Source organism: Aplosporella prunicola, assembly GCF_010093885.1.
Source record: "Aplosporella prunicola CBS 121167 unplaced genomic scaffold K452scaffold_14, whole genome shotgun sequence".
Taxonomy (NCBI): domain Eukaryota; kingdom Fungi; phylum Ascomycota; class Dothideomycetes; order Botryosphaeriales; family Aplosporellaceae; genus Aplosporella; species Aplosporella prunicola.
The window spans coordinates 328,163-350,200 of NW_022983542.1; the positions used below are offsets into that span (position 1 = coordinate 328,163).

A 22,038-nucleotide genomic window follows, 5' to 3' on the forward strand; every position below is an offset into this window, starting at 1 on the left:
TCGCGGACGATCGCTCGTGTCGTCAGAGATTGCAGTGCGCCGCTCGGGGGCTGGCCCCGGCCCCCGTCAGCCTCACCCTCGGGCAGCACCAAGCATCACCCACTTTTAGCATCCTGCCACCCCACGGACCACCGCTTCTCTTCAGCTGCCGATATGCCATAATCCAAATTTCTCGCTCCCGCTCCCGCCATCAAATCCTCTCGCGTCTCCCCATATCTTTCTCGACTGATCGCTGCGCCCCCGCAACCTCGCATCGGCCCACTCGCCCGCCAACGCACCACCGCCTGTCAATGTTATCATGACCCTTCCGTCCGGCCCTGAGACTCGGTTTCACGCTTGTTACTCGTAGTCTCTCTCTCTCTCTCTCTGCCCGCCATGGGCGCTCCTCTCAACGCCGAGTCTTGGATCTGGTTCGCCGTTGTCATCTCCATCGCCTCTGCGCGTTTCGCCTCGCGTATCCTGCTCTTCCGCGGCGATGCAAAAAAGCTCCAGATCGACGACCTGCTCATGTTCGGAGCTCTCTGTACCTACACCACCTTCCTCGTCTGCATCAACATCATCAGCCACAATGAGAGCAATCTCTTGCCCCCGGGCTTCGACATGGACTTGCTCACCCCCGCCGAGATCAGGCACCGCCAGTATGGCAGCAAACTCGTCCTCGTCGTCGAGCAATGCCAGTGTGTCACCGTGTGGGCGGTCAAGGCTTGTCTGTCAATCATGTACTATCGCTTGACGTATGTTTTCTTTCCATCCATATTTGCCGCCCCGCTAACAACCTGACCAGCATTGCCTTGAAGGAAAACATTGTCGTCAAGGTCCTTTCCGTCTACGTCGCCTTCGGCTTCATTTTCATGGAACTCTTTTATTTCGGCGTCTGGTGTCGACCGTTCAGGAATTACTGGGCTGTACCGACACCCAACGTGCAATGCAACGCCGCAACCAACCACCTGATCACTAACGCCGTCTTCAACATCTCCTCCGACCTCTTTCTCCTCATCCTCGCCCTGCAGATGATTGTGCGTAGCAGTCTGCCAATCATGCGCAAACTCATCCTGTGCTTCATTTTCGGCCTGGGCATTTTCGTCATTCTCGCGGCTATTCTGAACAAGTATTACAGCTTCACCAATCCCTTCGGCCGTGCTTGGACTTTCTGGTACGTTCGTGAGAGCAGCACATCTCTCCTCGTCGCCAACCTTCCCTACACTTGGAACCTGCTCCGCCGCATCTTCCATCTCCGCGCCTTTAACGGCCGGTCCTCGTCTGGTACTGGCACTGTCTCTGGGGGACCTAGCCACAATGGGTACCACTCGCAGCGCACCAACCGTGCGCGCCACGCGCCAAGCATCGGCACTGCAACCACACTCGTTGCCCCGTCGCGGTGCGGCACGACCTCGAACGGCAAGGGCAGTTTTCTCCGCTCGGATATAGGTTCCTTCGGAACGGAAAGCCCCAGGAACAGCAGTCTTCAAGGGAACAAGGAGCTTGGCTATGCCGACGGCACTCTAGACAGCAGCCGTAGCAGCACGACGCGCAGCGACAAGTCGCCATTTAAGAGCTGGCGGGATCAAGAGGTCTATGGACGACAGGACCAGGAAGCCCTAGCCATGGGCGTCGAGCCCTACGACTTTGGCGCGAGTGCCGATGACGGCACTTTGAACGAAGTTGACGAGGAAACGGAAACAGGGCCAGAGAAGGAGTACGGACGCAGAAGCGGCCCTGTAGGCGTCGCCATTGAGATGCAGCCCGCTGCAGCAGTCATTGCGCCGCAGAAGTCGCATTGGCGCGACCCGGACGACGAGGCTGCTATCGGATTTCCCTTCTCAGACCATCATGAGTACCACGAGGGTGACGACGACTTGCCGTTACGCACGCCACCCCGCGCCCATTCGCGCACGTCATCTCCGCCATCACCAATGTCGCGGCAACGCTGACGTATTGCATCTTTCTCTTTTTGCATTTACTATCCGGATGTCGATGGGGCATCATGATACTACCAATTTTTTTTTTTTTTTTTTTTTTTTCCTTTGTATTATTTCCTTTGTTACACTCACGTTGCGAGTCTTGATACCCTGGCTGGAAATCTCACTTCCATGCATTTCTTTTTCTATTATTAACTTCTTGCTATTAAGCACAAAAAGACCAAAATACCTTAGACGATAGATGAGATGGCGGCGGTAGTGCGCGCGTCTATCGAATAGAAATCTATTATGACGACGTTGAGTGTCAGGATGCAGTGCGTGCATGCCCGTGTGGCGCATGCGACAATAAGGGGACTGCATAAACAGGCTTAACGCCCTTCGCTTTCGCACCACGCACTCCTAGTTATCTCGCCTATCTCTATAGGCCGAACGCCCTGACGCCCGCGGATGCGCATGATGTGAGGTGACGATAGACTTCGATTCCTACGACATTTGCCGCAGCACGCGCAGTTCCCGCGAACCAAGATTAATCAAAGCCCAAAAAGCTAAAATGGAAGCCACGCCACCGGCAAATCCACCTCGAGGGATAGTCCGGCCGTTTCTCCAGTTTCCCCGACTCTATTTCCCCGCGCTGGGTCTACTCTCCCAAGCTCCCTTCTTCCCGTTGTCGCAAGCCAGCCCGGCTCTCTCCACCTCGACCACATCCCACGTGTGAAGTCGCGCGGCCAATCATGTCCCTCGGACGCGGTTTCCGCTGAGCTGTAGCTCGCCACCAGCACGGCAGCGGCGCGGCAGCGGCGCCCGCTGAGCGTGCGAGCTTAGGTCGCGTCTACTCTAGCACTATGTCATAGGTACGAGTAGGGCACGTCGACGCTTGCACGAGTAAAGTACCTAGAGTACCGCGGCCACGCCCCTCCCTCCGCCCAACCCCTGCTTCAGGCCCCTGCAGCAGCGCGTTCCTAGCTTGCTAGCACCCCGGAATCTTGGCCTAGGTACTACATTTTGCGGCACGCTTGCGTCACTCCCGCTCGTGTGAGCAGCGGCCTGCGGGCCAGCCAGACAAGGGACAGGGTTTGTGTTTTAGTTTTGGAATAAATTTTTTTTTTCTCTTTTGCACACTGCAGGCACGGCAATTGCAAGTTTTTTCGTCCCGCGTGGCCGTGCAGTACTCTACTGCCTGCTGCTTACTCATACTCTAGGTCCCGTTGCCACCACGCGCCCTGACGCTGCGGGACTGCGGCTGGGCTCGGATCGAGGATTGCGGCTGTTTGCTGAGCATCGAGTAGAGTATTGGAGGCGTATCCGATGTCGGGGATACGACGAGTGTGCCTGCCGCTAGTGCTGGTTCAACGGCTTGCTGCGGTTATGCGGGCTTGACTCGACCTGACGCTACGGGAATAGATGCTCAGCTCCGGGCTGTCCGCCGCTGGCGTCCTGAGTAGTGTGGTGTGTTCGTTGGAAGAGGTGGGTTTGTCGCTGCGGATGACGCGGTGTGCGATGGAGACGTGGCGCGCCTGCTGCATGTGGACGAAGAGGGTTGGTGTTGACTCGTGCCTGCTCGGCTTTGGTTCTCTAGCTGCGTTGCCAGCTGTGCTTGGTCAGGCGGACGGATTGCTTACTATGGTGGATGTGCTTGGATGCTGGGACGAGGTCGGGGTTCGCGAGTTGCGTTGTCGAGTGGTTGCTGGATATGCGGTGTAGGGGTTTTTCTGAAGGTGAGTGACCTCGTGCGGCGGATGAGGGGGTTCCTCGTGCGTGTGCTTCTCCGATTGGGGTTTGCCTTTCTGAATGTGCCGGTGTGTAAGTGTGTTCTGCTTTTCTCCTCTTTTGCTTGCTGATTCTTATACATTGAATTTTTTTTGTTATTTTTTTTTTTTTTTTTTTTTTTTTTTTTTTTTTTTTTTTTTTTTTTTTTTTTTTTTTTTTTTTTTTTTGTTCTTCAATTTCTCTTCATCAGTGTGTCAAAATGAACTTGATCAATGAAATCACGTCTCGGTGATGACTATCATATTAATTATTTGGTTCCATTCTATTGGCTTTTATCACGAAATTTATGTAGTTTTCCATGTCTAGAAGACTATCATCAATGTGGATGTGCCCGAGAAATGGTATTTAAAAATGAGCGCGGTATCGTGGCTCTAACGACATCATGCTCAGGTGTTCAAAGGAGGAACTTTCTTAACGACTGTGTAATAGGTGTGTCTGGTTAGAATATATACATACAACTATAGAATATACGAAAACGTATGGTGTTGGGATGGTTCATGAGTTTACTATCAAACGCATTTTCAAATAGCCCACGACAAGAATTCACCGAACACGAGGACAAATTCGAAAACTTCCATTTCTGTGTATCTATCACTGTTAACCTAGTATCCGCCAGCGGTCACTGCAGAAGAGTCGCCCTCCGAATCCCGGTCAAGTTAGTCGTGTCCACCCCCAGCCGCCGTTTGTCAAACACTTAACCCTGCAGAAAGTGCGGCACGATAGACGGTCGAAATCTGATGCAAGCTCATAATCTGAGATGTGATACAAGTGGGGCAGGATCCTGATACCATCACGAAACAATTGTTTCAACGACATGTGGAGGTGTTCATGCAGTCGCAGGCCGGCCACGATGATCTCACGAGACCAGACGGTCTTTTTTCGGTAAGTTATGCGAATGTACAACACTGTGACACAAGAACACACGTCTATTTGTCAGCATGAGGCTGAGGATATGCAAGGGAATTTAATGGTGAAGGAATACGATATGGAACGCTCAATGCATGCTTGTGTGCCGCTGAGCGTACCGTCCCACGTGGCACAAGTTTATGGAATTTAGCTGTCCTACGTACTACAGTACAATGTATGTACGAGTCGGCTACGCCGAGGAAGCTGTATTTCCTAGAACATTTAATGTACAGGGTATAGGCCCTTCGGATTGGAACGGGGCCGCTGTGGGGCAAGAAATTTCGTTGTCACAGACAGTACAGTTTTTTGTACTTTTAGAGGCAATGAATTACGACTTAGATGCCTAGGCATAGACGTCGAATTCTAGTTCGACGTGTCTATACCCTGCAGTACGCAGATAGCAGCTTGCGAACAAATCAGTCAGTCTAAGGTGTCTTTCTCCTGTCTTCAAACAGTGATTAAAATATACGTATACCATTATAAAAGGAGGTATCTAACAGTTACCCAAGCATTCTATGTCGTCTTAGAGCAACGTTTACCTTTAGTATATAAGTGATAGCGTCCTGAATAGACCTCAACCATCAGGTACTAAGTATCTCATTCTTCGATGGTCTAGTGGTGATGATTTCCGCTTGTCATTGGACTTCCAATCAAGCGCGGGAGACCGGGGTTCGATTCCCCGTCGGAGAGTTCCTTTTGGCCCCTGGAATGGGGGGGATAAGGTAGTTGTGGTTGATTTTTTGCTTGATGAAGATTTGGGAAGACTGTGTTGATTTTTGTAGAAAACACATGAAGGAAGGCACGGCTCGTTGGAATCGAGTTAGACTATGTAAAAGGCAGTCTCAATAACCCTCAGTCTTGTGTTTAACTGCGTGTTGCTTGTCATTTGTGAATTGGGCCGAAATGTGGCGGTGTTGGTGGCAGAGATTTTTGCCGAGCAGTGCGGCGGACCAAGCGCCACGAGCCCACCCCACTGTTCATCATCACGCTAGTGACCCATTTGCGACCGTATAAATAGCTCCAGGCGGAGTCGAAAAGATCGTCCCATGATAGTACTCATACTCTATCGTTTTCTGCATACCCGTCGGATGTTATCTAACATAGCCATAACCGATCTTTGTTCGGTTGGCATTTGGCGCCACTGAAAGACACAAGGATTTCCATCCCGAGTTGAAGGCAAACACGTTCAAACGGCCAGGCCTCGTTGTATACAGATGATGCGACTAACGGTTCATATGGCTAAACTATTCTAGGAAGATGCGTATCTAGGGTTAGGGTTAGGGTTTGACTATCCGGCCAATCTTCCAAGCCCTACGTGCTCTGGGTCCTCATTTGAGAGAGTATTATATTTATTACTACTCTTAGGTGCTTCAGTTAGATGTTTTTTTTAATACAACTGGGATCGCTAGGGGAGCCACGAGACTTCTGCCACTTGCTTCAAACCACGAAATAAAGTTGGAGGATTCGAGGGCTGTGTAAGACTAGCCAATAACCTCGAGCTCGAATCCATGTCAAGTTGGGGGCCGAACGAACGAGGTTGTCACCGCCGCCGCCAACGCGGCCCTGGCGGCTGCGCCCTACTGTCCCATGAAGGTCGATATAAGAACGTTTTCTCTCATATCTGGTAACACCCAAGATCTCTGCATTCTAAGGAACTTAATCATCGATATTTTTCTATTTTCTCTAGAGCAAAACAATGGAGTTCGACTTCACGCCCCACGTATATGAGCCCCTCCCAACACCCACATCGATCCGACTCGTCAAGATCATCCGCGGCCGCGAATCAGTGCTCCCCACACTCTGCGGCTATCGGCTGATCCAATGCGAGATTAAGAGCGTGGATCTTGCCTCCGACCCCGGATACAGAGCGCTATCGTACACGTGGGACAGCCCGGAGCCGGAATGGGCGAAGCGCAAGATCGACCAGACGGCGGACGGCTACGGCGCGACCAGCAAATGGCCGATAGCAGTGAACGGGCACTTGTGCTACGTGCGCAAGAACCTGTACGAGGCACTCGACCAGCTGGCCTCGCAATACAGCGTCGACCGCCGCGATCCGGACAACTTCTACAAGACAGACCTCATCTTCTATGCTGAGTGGGGCTTTCTGGATTGCGTTGTTGACTTGATCAAGCGTGGCGCGAGCACCGGCGCAAGAGACGAGTTTGGCGAAACGCCTTTGCACTATGCGGCTGAGAATGGCCACTATGAAATTGTCAAAGAGCTGGTGCGGGCGGGCGCAGACATGAATGTATATGACACAAAGGGCAGGGCACCGATACATTGCGCTGTGCACCGAAAGCGCAGACAGTGGAAAAAGGTGATGAAGTTTCTTGAGGATGTGAGCTTCCGGCGGAAGGAACTGCTGCAGGAGCGTGGCCCGGATGAAGGCGACAATGGAGATGAGGAAGAGTTGGACTGGCAGAAGACGTTGCTCCACGTAATGGCTGAATCAGGCAGAGTGGATGCAGTGAGAACACTCTTGAACAGAGGAGCCAGCCTGCAGAGCAAGGATGAGTTCGGAGAAACACCATTGCATTACGCTGCAGAGAATGGCGAGTACAAGATCGTCGAGCTGCTGGTAAGAGCCGGTGCAGATATTACGACAAAGGACGACGAAGGCCGCATCCCGGTTGATAATGCGCTCCAGATGGAAAGGAAAGATTGGGCAAAGACTGTCAAATTCCTCCAGGATCCGGAGTATCGCGAAAGCATCCTAGAACGTCCTGAACGGGACGACAGCGAGGACGGTTCCGAGGAGTTTTTCTGGATCGACGCTCTCTGTATCAACCAAGAGGATTTGCAAGAACGTGGGGCTCAAGTCAAAATCATGCCGCAGATATACGGCAAGGCACAGTCTGTCCTGGTTTGGCTGGGAAATATGAAGAATTTTTCTAACCGATCGGGAGTAAACTACGACGAATTTAAGGCGCTGACCACCGCAATGCAGCGAATGAACAGCAAAGCAGGGGATATTGAAGGTCTGAAACGAAAGTGGCGCAGTTCGTTGAGGGCTTTCACTCGCGGAGAAGAAGACATGCCAGAGGACGGCATATTCTGCAGGGAAGAAATCTCTCAAATAACACACTGGCTTTCCCGGTCATGGTTTACCAGAGCGTGGGTGGTACAGGAGTTGGCTCTGGCGAAGAACATCAAGATGGTTGCAGCCGAGTTTGAGTTTTCCTGGTCAGAAGTGCTGCAATTTCTCTGTCTCCTTTTCCACGTCGGGTATTTTGACCCCGGATCCTTTTGGCGCTTGGACGAAGGAACAAGAACAGAAGATGGTGTGGGAGGTGACGGAAGTGAAGCGTGGAAGCTTGCTGTGATCCGGCTTCGAACAGCCAACAATCCGGAGGAGTGGGCGCTTCTCGAACGGATTTACAAACAAAACTGGACGGGGACTCCGCGTGTTCGCCGAGACCAAGGCATGCCGTTAGCTCTCCTTCTGGCCGAGACATGGAATTTTGGAACCAAGGACCCAAGAGATAAAGTCTTTTCCCTACTCAGTCTGGCAACACCCCTGCCTCATTCGAGGGAGATCAATATCGATTATGCCGCGCCGGTATCCGAGCTGTACACGGAGGTAGCATACCTGTTCCTCGACGGATCCGGAGATTCTTCAATCTATACTACAGAGGTCGGAGCTGCTGGCATACTCGAGCCATTAGAGGGACTGTCCTACGTACAAGATCCCTACGCTGGTGCAACGGCAAGATACCCTCTTCCCTCATGGGTACCAGACTTCAGCACACCGCTGGTAACAGCCCGTATCTGGAACAGAAGATTCCAGGCTGCAACTGCGCTGTCTCCAAAGTTCGGTCAAGGTGACGAGAAATCCGTGCTGCGAGTGTCAGGACTGGTGATCGACGAAGTTAAAAAACCAGAAAGAGAACCTGAAGAATTCGAGTTTCTGGATGCAGATATACACCTCCTGTTCTATTTCTGCTGCGAAGCATGTCTGGAATATGATAAGGCTGGAAACCGTGATCCTTTTTTCGTTGCCTTGCTCCGAACCCTCATGGTTGATGGACTTTGGGACGAACAGGACGAAAAGGCTCAGGTAGCAGCCATCAATTCATTCCGGACATACTTACGTGTAGCGTTACAATACCATCGCACCTGTTTATTCGGTGGCGAGGATGCCTGTTATGGACCGTATACGTATAACGAAGAAGGGATTCAGTCTTATACCGCGGATCCTGACTTCCACGAGAAGTTTGTCACAACAGTAGAGGATAAAGAGGGGGCGAACGAGCATCTCATGATATCACTGGAAGCAATGCGGACAAGAGACACAATCAATTGCCTTCCTACCAATTACGACCTCAAAATCTCCGAGATTACCAACTGGTGTAACTTCCACGGCCCGGACTGCACCATTGACACAGAAAACCAAAAGACTTTTCTCTCGGTTATGAACACATATTATCGGGTGAGAAGTCTTTTCAGGACCACCAGTGGGCGGATTGGTTTGGGACCGCAATCCATGGAACCAGGTGACAAGATCATCTTGATCGCGGGGGCGAGAACGCCATATGTCGTTCGTGAAATCGTTGAGGAGAGTGATTTCGAAAGCGATGAAGACTTGTCTTACGATGTGATAGAGCTGACAGAGGAAGACGCAATTAGCGGACAGGAAGATGAAAAAGACGATAGAGAAAAGAACCACGAGGATAACGGGGAACAGGAAAAACAGAAAGATGATGTGGAACAGAAGAACGAGGGAGACAAAACCCCTCGATTCAGGCTTGTTGGGGAGGTATATCTCCATAGTGTCATGTATGGTGAGGCTGTAACAGAAGATGGGAAAGGCTTTAGGACTTTCGAGCTGATGTAGAAGGTCATGGCCGAAGGAGGTATTTTCAAGTTTGCAAAGGAGTTTTTAATATCAAGTTGATCACTCACCGTGTTGAAGAAGAAATCGCCGCTTAGCCTTCCGATTTGCTGGGGTCACAGTATCTCGTCGCTCCCATCTCGCCTTCGTCTGAAAGCCGCTATGCCCAGATGGAAGGTCGTGCAGCCGAAACAGAAGATGCCACATGCGTGGACATTAGAGGTGAATGTTTGGACTAGTCGCGACAAAGAGCAATTGGTGAGTGGTGAGAGTCTGCTATTTTTAATCTTACTTAGGTATGTAGAGTATGGTGACGTGCTTCCGTGGGAGATTGTTGACCTGGACGCAGTTCCTGTTAGACACCATACGCCAATTTTCCGCTGCTATCCGCCAGAATTGTCATTTTGTCTTCATTCGACCAACTTATCTTTGTCTTTGTCCTTGTCCTTGTTCGCCACCACCGCGCTCTCTCTAAGAGCTTGGCTCGTTGCACTGGCCGCAGCTAAATCAGCTCCCATACATTGAGAAATGCATGAAGATTGTTTACCTGCTGAGCATTTCCATCAGCCGCTTGCCCCTTGGCACTTCCGCTTGCCTGTTGCACAGCAGTGTTCGGCTTCTGGCTCTTGGGCTGCAAGTATATGTTAGTCATTGAGCGGCAGACGGAGCATTTCCAAGGTCAACTTACTGGTGACTTCCGCCTCTGAAGGCCAGGCTGCTCTCCTGAACCAATCGTCGTTCCGTCATCCGTTCTCTCACTTCTCTTCCCAGAAGTAGAAGCCATGGTTGTTGAACTTTGTGAACAATTCAAAAAAGTTTCGAAACCGTTGGATGCACCTTTGACGATTGTTCTGCTGATGAGAGTAAGACTCCGTTCTCTGCTGCTGAACAAGAGTAAGTATCGCCCCTTGGTTTCGCCTTCCTGCCAACTGCAAGTGGAAGGGGCGTTGACGGCCATCACGCACCGTGTCCAGCTGGTACAGACTCGCCTTCCTCCATCTGTAAGTGGAAGCGGCGTTGCTGGCGATCTCACCATCATACCAGCTGCTATTGGTAGTGGCGTTGGGATTCTTCCTGTTGCTGCAACCACCACCCTATGCCCGACTACCCCCATGTTTGCTCGCTCTTTATATCTAAAAGTACTATTTTACCTCTTCAAATTCGTACTCTTGCACACTCTCGAATCTTTATGCTCTTGTGCCTTTAAAAGATACTTCTATATCCTCGTAACTTTTTGTCTTTGTATTGACTGAACGCCTTGGTCTATTTATGTATTTAGTATAGCTACCTAGACAATAAGTATTCGGTAGATATAAATTATCACATAACGGGAGGTGGGAAAAATAATCAGAAGGGATAGATGGAATTACTATTCGTCACCGCCAAGCGAGATTTATTACCCATCAAGATGACAAGATGATAATACCCGTACGGTGTAGAAACAAAACCTTTTTAGATGTTCGTAGTATGTATGCGCTTTAAGACATTTTCACTCATATTCAGAAGTTAAGCTTGTAGCTAGACAAGGAGTGTTCCATAGGGACTGATTGTGTCCCTCCCTATCTCGCTACATAGTGAATCTCTTGGTGGTGAGGGGCGTTAGTGTAGCTTCTGTGACATATCCATATTCTAGCAAGGCAGAAATGAATACCTAAGCAATCATCTATCTCATTCACGCTCTCTTTTCTCCAGCGGCCAAAATAACTAAAACAAAGCATCGCTCCCTTACGCCCATCAATGCCGCTAAATACATGGAAAAACATAACAAGACCCGTCCCGCCATACCTAAAGAACCAACTCGTCGTACTCGAACCACCGTTCCCTCTTCCTCTCCCGCTCCGCACACCCCCTCAACACCCCCTGAAACGCCTCAATCGCATCCACGACCCCCGCTCTCTCCTCCGCCAAACTGCCTACATTCATCACGACCTCTCTTCCAGCCTGTCCAGCCCGCGTGAAGAAATAGTGCTCTCCCTGCTTGTTCCAGTTACTACTCAACGCCTGCTTAAGCGCACGCATGCAGTACTCGCGCACGTCCGCAAACGGCGCCTCTGCGATAGGCGCGGGGTCGCTGGGCGGGTACGGCGAAAACGCAGCCGAGGAGCCGAGCACCGTGGCCGCGACGAAGAGACTGAAAGCATGGAAAGCGGCGAGGCGGTCGATGGCGGGGCCGGCGCGCCCCGTGCGTTTGTTGATATAGTCGACCGCGGGGATGGTGGCGGTTACGGTGCGAAAGATCCAGACGAGAAGGTGCAGCACGTGGGGTTGGTCGAGGTGGCCGGAGTGCACGATGAGCAGGTCTATGGTACGCATCAGGACGTCCAGGACAGTGGAGAGGATTGACTCCGTCGTGCTGACGCTGTCTGCATCCAGGGCGGTGTACTGGTGGCTGAATTCCTCGAGCATTTGCGTTGACGCTTGGAGGAGCGGCTTGCTGAGAATCCAGCCAGCGGTGCTGCTGAGGGACAGCTCGATGTATGCGGGGAAGATGGCTTGGAGAAGGACTTGCCGCAAGGTTGGGCGCTTGCTGTCGCCGTGCTCGAAACTTCCGAAGGTCGCTGCGCAGAGTTGGCTGACGAGATACGCTTGTTGACTATCCACCGCCGCGCGCTCAGAAACTGTTTGAATAAACACCGCGAGCTGCTTCTGGGTCTTTGTCTCCGACAGCCGTGGCACATAGCTCTTGAGTCTGCCCACGACATATGTCGGGTCTGTGGCCGGCAGAGGAAAGGCCGTTGAGTCGGTGAAGAATTTGTCTACAACGCATATATCGGACGTATGCTGCTGCAGGAATTCAACAACCGCATGCACAAACTCCACATATGTACCCTTGATGCTGGAGCCTTGCTGCAGTTCGAGATAGTGCTTCTTCATCGCCCCCATGAGCCTTTTGAGCAGGTCTGCATATTCCCTGCGAAGACCAGGCAAATCTGCATGTCCAGCTCTGATGGCCTCGTCATAAGCATTGCGCATATTTGCTAGCAGTGTGGATATCAGATTCAAACGTCGCTCACGGAGCTCCGAGAGAGTAATGTTGACGCGTTTATCTCTGTCCCTCAAGAAAGGAAAATTTTGAAGAAGAGGGTGATCAGGATCTCTGTTCAGCAAAGCAGTGGTGAGACGGTGTTGGAACTTGAGCATCGACTCTCGCTCAACGAGCGACAACACCCAAGACGTGAAGATGTCGACCTGATGCTCAGAGTAGCTGACAGGACCACGCTCCATCAAGGTGGAGATGAAGTACGGCGCGTATTTACCGGTTTGCTCGGTGTCCCGTAGTTGATGCCAAGAGATTGTGCTGTACGGGTCGAGATAACCCCCCCAACCTTTGTACTTGTCTTGTACAAGCTGGGCGGCGACTTGAGCCCACGTGTCGACCACAGTCATCAACAAGCTATCGTTTGGGGGCGCTTCAGCACCAAAGCAGCTGGAAAGAAGTTGCCACACCGACTCATGCAGAAAGTCAATCGGGCTTTGCGCTGCTGCTAAACCAGGAGTAATTGCCGCAAGTTCTTCTTCGTTAAAATCCCATGACCCGAATTCCTGGCTGTCTTCACTTGTCTGTTGGCTTTCCGCCTGCCGTGACTTTTCTTGCTCTCGTCTATTCAGGTGTTCCTGGAATACTTTCAAGACGTCAACGATCAGCGATCCGTTTTGTGGGTTTCTAGCATCGAAGAGTTTGAATAGCTCCGTGATGGTCGACTTCTGGAGCAGAAAAACAGCACATTCCAGATCATGAGCCACGGTAATCGCAGCCTTCATTCCGGCAACAGCATCCCCGAGGATTGCCAGGATCTGGGCTTGATTGTTCTTGATCGTCGATCGGAGATGATCCGACGAGATGTGATCATGGCCCTGAAACTTCATAGCCTCGAACTGGGCCTCTGCTTCGGACCTCGCGAGCCTGTATTGCGAGCTGTTATACTTAACGATTTCTGCGAACCACTCTGCAAACGGTCCGAGAGCCTCGGTTCCCTCACCCGTAGAAATTTGAAACCTGGCCAAATTAGACCAGGCGCGGACGTTGAGACGGCATGCTTCTCGATGTGACTGGGTTTGATCAACCAAATCTTGCAACAGATTAAGACGAGGCCGAAATCCTGGCGGTGACGCCCAGTACAAGGTAGAAAGCAGATCGTGATTGTTTCGAAGAGCATCAAGATCTTCTTGTCTCAAGGCTTCATCCTTGCGATAAATGCGTCTGTGATTCGGGAATAGTCGCCACGAGATGTTTTTAACTTTCTTCCCAAGATAGATATCTCGCAAACTTCTGAAACCAAGAGCAAGGATCTTCAGGAAGATGTGGAATGCCAGATCATCTGGTTGCACCTCGAGTGAGGGTTGCTGCTCCAAGTTTTCCAAAAAGCGAGGTGAGCCTCTAGATTCTTCGTTGCGGAGGTGCGCAAATTGGCGTCCGGAGAAGAAGTCGAAAACAGCAGTAATCAAGGATTCGCATTTTCTCCAACCCCAGTTTTGGACCAACCGATGGCATCTGGTCAGACAGGCGCGGAGGTAGACATTCACAGAAACGTTCCTCTGGCAGGTCTCTGGATACAAACTCGAAAGCCTTTTTATCATAGACGCCACCAGCGACCAATCTTCTCTGCTGTCCTTATACCTTTGGCCAACCATCAAGACACCAGAAGCATCGAATTCCAGGTATGGCAGCAGTGTAAAGACATCATACCACAAACTTTCGAAGGAGCCGACATGCTTGATAGTCTCCACTGGTCGATTTAGTCTTAGTTCGTTGTTGACCATTTCCCAGAACGAGTTTTTTGGTAATTCAGCAGAGATGAGAAGATGCGAAACGGTGATGACACTTTCGACTGCTAATTTGTCTTCGCGGATGCCAAGTTCCCGCTGCGCCTGTCGACGGTTGTCGTCCAGATACGCACGTAATTGGCCCATCCCGTTCCGCAAAATTGACCGAACCAAAGTCTTGCTTATCGACTTGAACAAGACGGCAATTTCTTCTTGAATTGATTGTTCCACTAGAGAGTGGCTTGCCACTTGCAAAACTTGGTATGCAAAGATGGACAGCATAAGAAGCAAACGGGCCTTGTGGTTTTGAGGCGTCAATGGTTGAAATTTTTCGTTTGAAGATTCATCCACCGAGGAGATTAGAGCAGGTGACGCGCTTTCGAGCAAATTCTGCATCCTTAGGACAAACGATCGACGATCCACCGGGTCGAGGAAATAAAGATTTGCGGAGATGTATCGTATGATAGCCCTGAAAGAACCGAATGCAGCACCACCAACAAGCAGATGACCGTGTGTTGGCAAGCTCTCTGCACAATCGTGCGTACCGTCAAGTCTAGAAACGATAGAGTTAAAGAGAATGCCCAGTTCTGTGGCAACCTCCTCGGTCCAGGAACTCCACCTGTAATAATGGCCATCGTGATTGAAACTGCAAGCGCCCGAGGGTGAATCGAGATCACGTTTCTTCAGTTCTAAAGCGCTTCGGAGTTCCCCGCCTCCTAACAGGGTACTCCCATGGTAGAATGTCCCTATGGATAAGGGGAATATGTCGAAATCAAGGGTAAATCTTCCGCCAAAAGGCAAAAGACCTTCCAAATACGGAGTCTCTACCACATGGTTATCCACAGGGATGTGTGCAGTGTCGTCAGTAACCTGTGGTAGAGGATCACTCGGTTGTCTGTACTCCCGAGTCTCGATGTCGAAACGCCGAGCTTTCAGTTTAGGCCTTCTACCTGGCAAGCGCGTTTGCTTCTTGGAAACGGCCATTTCCTCCACTTCAGGCTCCGTTCGTGGATCGAGGGCATTCGTTTCGCCCACGGCGGGTACTTCTTCCACAGTTGGGACAACACCGGGCAGTGGAAGAGGCGTTGTTTCATCTTCGTCCTCCAAGAACCGAACGATATGCGGGTTGCGGCCGCCAGAACCTCGAAATCTTTCGACAAAGTAACGGTCCATCTTAATGAGCTTTTTCTGGAAAGCTGCAGAGCGATGCTGATCGTCGAAATCATCTTCCAAGTCTTCAAGCTGCGCGGTCCTGTACACAGGTTGCTTGGGCTTCGGCTTCTGTGCACCCGGCCGTTGTGCAATGTGAAGTTTTTGCTGGCGTGCCTTGGAGGAAGATTGTGCAGTGGGCCGATTCCTCGAAACCGTTTTGGGTCTGGCTTGTTGTTTGCCTGTACGACCGCTTTGAGCTCGAGCAATAGCAGCATGCAATGGATCCAGATCGCTTTGGGCGCGATTATCGTCAGCCGCCTTCTCTGGAGAGGGCAACCACTGTTGTTGCATCTGCTCTTGTTGATTGTCAACGCGATCAGCCAATGGATGGCGTGCGCTCGCAGAATCATTTGGTTTCGAATGCCGCGCCACGGGGAGAATAGTACCGGCCCGCCATTGTCGCAAGGAAAGGTTTGCATCTTCCGTATCAGCCTCAGTATGGAGTCTGACATGCTTGTTGCCCGGGCTGTGTCTGCCCTGGTTGGGCTGTCGACGAGCTTGGCGAGCTGCAAGCTTCAGAAACCTTGGCACTGGTGCTGGTCCAGGAGCGGATAAAGACGGAGCATCAAGTATACTAAGTCGTGATGCCTTAAATTTTGGAGCCGGCTTAGGTCGCGGTCCGGCGCGGCCATTGGACTTATGCTTATTTGAGGGCGCAGGACGCATCCTAGCAGACACTGCTGTTTCGGACTTGTCGAGCTTTGGGCGTTTAGATCGAGGAACAATCGCATCTGTCAATCTCGTTTGCCGTTTTTTGCTTGGCTTCGTTCGCGGTCGACGTGTGGCGGACGGTAACATTGGATCAATGAAGTCATGCTCATAGATATCGAAGCCGTCTTCCATGAGTATGTCCTCACCAAAATCTCTTTCGAAATTGGCCATTGGAAGACGACGCGCCGGTCTCGCCTCTGTTGATGGCATATAGCCATCTGAACGATCAGAATCATCATCCACAACAATGGCACCTCCACCATCCACAGGCTCAGTAGAAACAACCGGATCATCGCGATCAGAGTCCGGCGCAGGAACAACCGTCGGCGCCCTAGACGAAGCCATGGATGAGGTCCGTCTGCGTCGCCGCGGGCTCGGCGGAGGTTTTTTGGATTGAGCTTGCTGATCGAGCCTGAGCCATGAGGCGGGAAGAACGCCTCTGATACGTTTTTCCTCAGGCGACGATGATGAAGAATCAGAAGACACATCCACAACTGCAGAAGGCACGCGTCTGAAAGGCCTTGCCGTACTCCGAGGGGGGGTATCCTCATCAGATTCGCTCTCAACCACTCTCCTACGATGTGCCTTCGTGGATGACGAAGTCGTAGGTGTAGGTGGTTGAAAGGGAGCTAGACCCGGCGGCATACGAAAAGGACGAAGCGTCGCCAAGGTGGCCGGTAAAGGCGGAGTCCTAGAGGCTGGCGGTGACGGAGGAATATCGAAGTGATCTCTAGAGCCTTCCGCAACATGACTACCATCCTTACGCGGCTGCACGAGCGAGCCCGACTTACCGTGGGCTTTCCCTTTGTTTGTAAAAGTCCGCATTACTTTACGTTTCTTGTGCCCTTGCTGGCCAGCATTTTGGATAAGAACACTTAGTTCTGGAAGATCATCATCGCTTCCAATATTGAACGGATCGTTCCCTGAATCGAATGGTCTTGACAAATCATCTAGAGATATTGGAGCGATTTCTGCTGCCGGAGGTGATGAAAGAATAGGTTGTGAGCTGTGGCGGACACTGCTTGACTGCGTGTTGGCAAGGAAATCCCGATCTTGCGAATCCACGTTCTGTGTCTCCGTATGGTGTCTAGGTTGTGTCCTTTCTAAATGAACCGGACGTACGCCCCGCGCTTTTAGCATTTGCCGATATTTTTCGTTTTCCAGCAAATAAGGATGCAGTTGCAAAGGGTTTCGTTTCCTCAACTCCCTCCTGCCTCGAGAGCTAGTACCCTCACCATAGACGTCGACAGCGCGAACGGTCTTCTGTTCTTTCCGAGGAATAGCCACTTCTACCCGTGTCTGCCCAGCATTGTGACTATTTTCTGGCCTTGCTCTTGGTGGTGTCAGGTCCTGAGTGGGCGCGACAGGTGGCGATGACGGTATGTTGATCTCATCGATATCTGATCTAACATCGCTGAGTGGACTAGATGCTTTTGAAATATGCTCATCTGTGAGCATTGGCCAGTCGGCTTGCAATTCGTCCAGATCGTCGTCCTGCGGTTGAGGTGTTGAGGACCGAGCGTGCAATTCGGCGCCGCGTCTCGATGTCGAAGATTCTTTTTGCAGAGCCCTGGGGACATCAAGTTGTGCAGAATCCTGAGAACTTCGGGTTCTTGGAGGCTCGTTGACCTGGGCATTGACGCTCACGTTGCCCGTTGGTTCGGAGGTCAAACTCTGCTGACTCCTAGGCCTTTCTGGAGAGGTGGCAACTTCGTCCGAATCCTGCATTGGAGAGCTCGTAGGCACCGACAATCGTCTAGGAGGCTTTGGTGTTTCCTCGCTGCGCTCCACCGTCTCCGGGCTCGAGTTGAGTTGGCGTTCGGCGCCATCAGGAAGAACTTCTTGCGATGGGTCCACTTGGGGGGCGAGAGGCGTTGAGGAGGCAGGGGCTCCATCGCTCGTAACAACGTGAGGGGTTACAGATTGTTGTAGTGATTTCTGGGTATCAGGTTCGCTGGATAGGTAAACTTCCTCCTCTTCATCCGAGTCCTGGACATATCCTCTGACACGCCATTCCGACATCGAGACAGGCGGGCATAGCGGTTTGGCGCTGGAAGATTGAGGCCAGAGAAGATGCGGAACGTGGTGGAGATACAAAGTGATGTACCTCGAGGCGAGACGCGCCCACGCGTCTGAGCCTTATCGATAAGAGTAGCGCGACAAGGCATCAGTGCTGACTAAGGGCTCTAGTTTTCGACCGAGAGCGTCATTATCTCACAGCTGTCAGAACCATCGCAGGAAAATCAGGAACCATGTCCAACTTTCGGAATGCTGTTCCCCTTCTCCTGGTGGCCTTGTTAGGCATTGGCAACGGTAGCGAAATCCTGATGACATGTCGGCAGTTACTAACATTGTCAGGCATATATGTCTTTGATCCTGCTTTCAAAGAACAAGCGCAGGAGAAATACAAGGACCAGCATCAACCGTAAGATTTGTTAACATGGTCATCAGTCTACTTACTAAAAAAAATTAGGGTCTCATCTAAACCGGACAACGAGACTACAGAGGCGCCCGCCGAGACCATCGCCAAAGACTCGAAGCCATCTCCTCTGGAGGTCGCGAACAAGAGCGACTCTACGAGCACCCCGTCAGCAGAGGGAGCGTCATCTTGGGGGTCGCTGTTGCAGACCTTGAGTTGGTCACGGGCTAAAAAGCCTGAGCTGGAGGCTTCACCAATTAGTGATCAGCAGCAGACTTCGGACAATCAGTCGAAATAGTGTACAAGATTATATTTATATCCAAGCAACCTTTTTTTAGTGGCAGTGGTCTGACATTGCGCTTGTTTTTTAAATTGACCGAACTTGCGCGGACCAATACCTTCCGAACCAGTTGCAGTGCCATTCCAATTAATCATCTATCACTGTTTCGAACGCCTGATAAGTGTAGGTTGTTTAAAATGACAATACTCCGCTGACGTCCAAGACAAACAGTCAGCCTGTCCAATTAGCGTCCGTCACCGTTTAGCGAGATCCACCGCCTAACAAGATAGCGATGCTTGTACGGAGTGGAAAGTCAAGACAATTGTCGCATATGTGCGTGCTAAAACCTTCTCGCTCGTATCTAGGACTCAGACTTGTAGCTGGAGAGGAGTGTCCTATAGGGACAATTTGCATCGGTCCCTATGTCGCTAGACGGCGAATCTTTCTCGACAGTGAAGAACGTTATATGGCTTGGGCTCACTGTATAACCTCATGCAGAGAATTATCACGTGGTGTTAGATCAGTGTATGCTTCCTGAAGCCAATTGATCTTATTTTATATTATTCGGAAATCCTATAAATAGCCTTTGTGGAACTCAGTGAAATAAATCAGCACCAGGTCGGTATAATTGGTCACCTGACTTAACCGTGTCAGGCACCCAAGTGTCGCCCTTTTGGCTCAATCGACGCCCTTTAGCGACAAGCTTACGCGAGCACTTGCTCGATATGCCATTGGTCTGGCTTTAGGTGCCGTAGCGTGAGCTGCAGGAAACAACGGCCCTTTTTGCGCCCTTTGCCCTTCCGAACTGGGGAAGCCCATGAGACTAAAGGCGACGGACATGCAATAGCGTCCAACTTGCAGAGCGCCCTTCGGCTTTAGATATAACGTCGATGCATACTATCAGGAGATTCACCTGATTCCTTTTGTGGCTGTAGTGGTTGTTATGACTGCCGATATCAGTTCCAACCGTGGTTCGTTTTGTTTGAAGCTTCAATCGTCTCCAATGTTACCCAGAAAGCTCGCAACACACTTAGCCAGATCTATGGCACATTGAGGGCCAGGATCGAGCAGTATTTTGTTGCGCTTATACAGCTGGAGCAGTTGGTGGGGTGGCTGGAGGTGTGGGGGTAGGTGCACGGGAGGCCGCCAAGGCCCGTCCTCGCTACCTGCCCATATAAACCCTACCATCCCCTCTGCGCTCCTAGGTTCCTTCTTTTCCTTGGTTCATGTTCGCCTTTGACGGACTCACCTGTCAACCAACGCTACCGTGCAACCCTGCCATAAAAATCCCCATCATTATCCTTCACCTAAAATGGACCCTTCGCTTGCTGGTGTTGGTGCTTGGGCCTACACTGACTTCCAACTCTTCCCGTCGTTGTCGAAGACACCATCGCCTCCTCCAATCTCCAAGGATGCAGCAAAGGCTGCCCGCACTCCAGGAACCACTGTGCATCAGAGTCAACGACGCAAAGTAATCGATAGAGATGCCCACGTGGACGTATCGAGACAAATGCCAACAACCTCGCCGTCGACAAGAAAGAACACCATGTCATCAAACGCATCTGTCTCTTCAGCGTCCGACAGGAGAACTTCAGCATCTAGCAGCACCAGCCTGTCCGTCAGGGGATCACGTGATACCAACCTGGGCTTGTCTCATCTGCAGACCTCTGGGCCATCCATACATCCAACATTGGAGGAGCCTGGACAAGGAGAAGCGGCTACTGTTGATATGGTAGCTCTGAGCGGCAATAAAACAAGCAGATACGAACCTCCGCAAGCCCCAAGGTCTGAACGCCTATCGACACCAGACTTGGAGCCGGTAGACGCCTGGGCCTTCTGCGATTGTTGTGATGGATCAATTCCACCGAGATTCTGTGCACAATGCAGTTGGATGATTGGGAGGCGATAAACTGGACATTGCAAGCCATGCTCTTTTGTTTTCCGGTGTAGCTCGTTATCAGCTAGATTTGCCCTTACGTCAGGCGGGACGGTATGCCATCGAGCGGCTCCTTGAAAGTGACGTGTTTACCACCGTCGGGCGCATTGCTCAGCTTATTTTTCCTATCGTTGGTAAATGGTTGGTTTTCAGTTCCTCACATGTCTGGAAAGCGGATATTGGACCTGATCAAGTTGCATGCCGGTTTCGTAGGCGGCCAGAGGTATTTCTTCGAACAGTATGATGATTTCTTTTGGGCATAAGATTTGATGTCAGCATTGCTCTGATAAGTTTGGGGGTTGAGAGGTGGTGTTTTCCAGTCATTTGAGTGTCCATATACACACGGACAAGCTCCTCGGCCGAAGATTGATGACGAAGGCCGCTGAAGTGTCAATCCTTCAAAATCTAGCAATAAATCTTAAGGGAAGTCGAATATAATGACAGTATGAAAAAGGGGATTTATGATGAAGAATGAGGCTTTCCGCTATCGACGACAAAATACTTGCCCATCTTCTTCTCTGCACTACCCAGAACATTCCAATCCTCGGCATCTTTTGTATCCACCACGCCTTCGCGTCTGTGGATTCTCTTATAATGCTTCCCTAAGACCACTTCGTTGTCCAGCGCCTCCTTTACACTGTCTAAAGATATTTCGATCTCTTTGCGCGCCGCAGTAGTCTCATCTCTGATGGCACGTAGTGGAGTCACGTCTTTCGTATCGACTTCCTGAATCGCCCGTACAAAGTGCAGCTGCGAGGAAAGTGTCTTAAGCATCTGAGCTTCTTCCTCGGGGGTTTGAGGTGCAGGAAGCGCGGAGAGATTGAGCAGGTGCCGTAGTTGCTCGGGAGTGATCGCAAGTGCGGGGTCGGTCTGTTCAGAAGAAGGCAGAAGCGACTTTACGGACCAAGTAGGCTTCGAGAGAAGGGCCTCAAAATCCGTGGTGCTGGATGTGGAGCTGTAACGCAACGTCTCAAAGAGAGGCCTGCGCATAACATGGCGATATGATAGCGAGGGTTGCAGCTTTGCGCTCCGGAAAAGAGTGGAAGGTCGAAACATTATTAGTCTGTGAATCTGTGTCAGCTTTGCGCCAGGCGAGAACGACATGTGGATGTCGTTCGAGAAATGACACGGCTTGGTCACCATGCCATAAAGCGAGCAGAATATCATACCTGAGCAGTCTCGTGCTCGCTGCTGGTGCGAATCACTCCATGCAGTGTGGTGTTTCAAAGACGAAGCTTGAGATGAAGTCGTCGCATGCCAGAAGCGGACAGGCCCTTATCGATTAGACAG

At 51.1% G+C, this 22,038-nt stretch overlaps 7 protein-coding genes and 1 non-coding gene across 8 annotated transcripts; 6 read left to right on the forward strand and 2 right to left on the reverse strand.

Annotated features, from left to right (window-relative positions):
* Window positions 1-171: 171 nt before the first annotated feature.
* K452DRAFT_351434 (uncharacterized protein) lies at window positions 172-1,722 on the forward strand (the record flags this gene model as incomplete). The annotated part of the gene is made up of 4 exons (XM_033545718.1): window positions 172-734; window positions 785-1,274; window positions 1,314-1,661; window positions 1,684-1,722. Exons 1-4 carry the CDS (start codon window positions 376-378, stop codon window positions 1,720-1,722), a joined length of 1,236 nt encoding a protein of 411 aa, XP_033397008.1. The 5' UTR covers window positions 172-375.
* A 3,471-nt stretch (window positions 1,723-5,193) lies between these two features.
* Window positions 5,194-5,282, forward strand: K452DRAFT_t91. Its single transcript has one exon. It is a non-coding gene; the product is annotated as a tRNA-Asp (tRNA).
* Window positions 5,283-6,666: 1,384 nt separating this feature from the next.
* On the forward strand, window positions 6,667-6,903 carry K452DRAFT_208319 (uncharacterized protein; the record flags this gene model as incomplete). The annotated part of the gene is made up of 1 exon (XM_033536133.1): window positions 6,667-6,903. A coding segment is annotated over one exon (237 nt), but the record flags the coding sequence as incomplete, so codon positions are not given.
* A 132-nt stretch (window positions 6,904-7,035) lies between these two features.
* Window positions 7,036-7,242, forward strand: K452DRAFT_229032 (uncharacterized protein; the record flags this gene model as incomplete). Its single annotated transcript, XM_033537011.1, has 1 exon — window positions 7,036-7,242. A coding segment is annotated over one exon (207 nt), but the record flags the coding sequence as incomplete, so codon positions are not given.
* A 4,035-nt stretch (window positions 7,243-11,277) lies between these two features.
* K452DRAFT_197969 (uncharacterized protein) lies at window positions 11,278-17,322 on the reverse strand (the record flags this gene model as incomplete). Its single annotated transcript, XM_033535983.1, has 1 exon — window positions 11,278-17,322. A coding segment is annotated over one exon (6,045 nt), but the record flags the coding sequence as incomplete, so codon positions are not given.
* Window positions 17,323-18,351: 1,029 nt separating this feature from the next.
* Window positions 18,352-18,922, forward strand: K452DRAFT_318943 (uncharacterized protein). Its single transcript, XM_033544200.1, has 3 exons — window positions 18,352-18,426; window positions 18,472-18,538; window positions 18,587-18,922. Exons 1-3 carry the CDS (start codon window positions 18,366-18,368, stop codon window positions 18,828-18,830), a joined length of 372 nt encoding a protein of 123 aa, XP_033397012.1. The 5' UTR covers window positions 18,352-18,365; the 3' UTR covers window positions 18,831-18,922.
* Window positions 18,923-20,031: 1,109 nt separating this feature from the next.
* On the forward strand, window positions 20,032-21,109 carry K452DRAFT_333962 (uncharacterized protein). Its single transcript, XM_033545185.1, has one exon. It carries the CDS (start codon window positions 20,125-20,127, stop codon window positions 20,719-20,721), a length of 597 nt encoding a protein of 198 aa, XP_033397013.1. The 5' UTR covers window positions 20,032-20,124; the 3' UTR covers window positions 20,722-21,109.
* K452DRAFT_37778 (uncharacterized protein) lies at window positions 20,965-21,969 on the reverse strand. Its single transcript, XM_033546586.1, has 2 exons — window positions 21,918-21,969; window positions 20,965-21,811 (listed from the first exon to the last, which is right to left on the reverse strand). The coding sequence occupies exon 2, from the start codon at window positions 21,802-21,804 to the stop codon at window positions 21,208-21,210; it is 597 nt and encodes a 198-aa protein (XP_033397014.1). The 5' UTR covers window positions 21,805-21,811; window positions 21,918-21,969; the 3' UTR covers window positions 20,965-21,207.
* Between the last annotated feature and the right edge of the window lie 69 nt (window positions 21,970-22,038).

What these genes read in the sequence shown, in the direction of transcription:
- K452DRAFT_318943 (XM_033544200.1), top strand. Translation starts at nt 18,366, where the DNA reads ATGTCCAACTTTCGGAATGCTGTTCCCCTTCTCCTGGTGGCCTTGTTA. An exon ending in CTTGTTAGGCATTGGCAACG is followed by an intron (nt 18,427 to 18,471) that starts GTAGCGAAATCC and finishes TAACATTGTCAG; the next exon opens with GCATATATGTCTTTGATCCT. An exon ending in TACAAGGACCAGCATCAACC is followed by an intron (nt 18,539 to 18,586) that starts GTAAGATTTGTT and finishes AAAAAAAATTAG; the next exon opens with GGTCTCATCTAAACCGGACA.
- K452DRAFT_333962 (XM_033545185.1), top strand. Translation starts at nt 20,125, where the DNA reads ATGGACCCTTCGCTTGCTGGTGTTGGTGCTTGGGCCTACACTGACTTC.
- K452DRAFT_37778 (XM_033546586.1), bottom strand. Translation starts at nt 21,804, where the DNA reads ATGTTTCGACCTTCCACTCTTTTCCGGAGCGCAAAGCTGCAACCCTCG.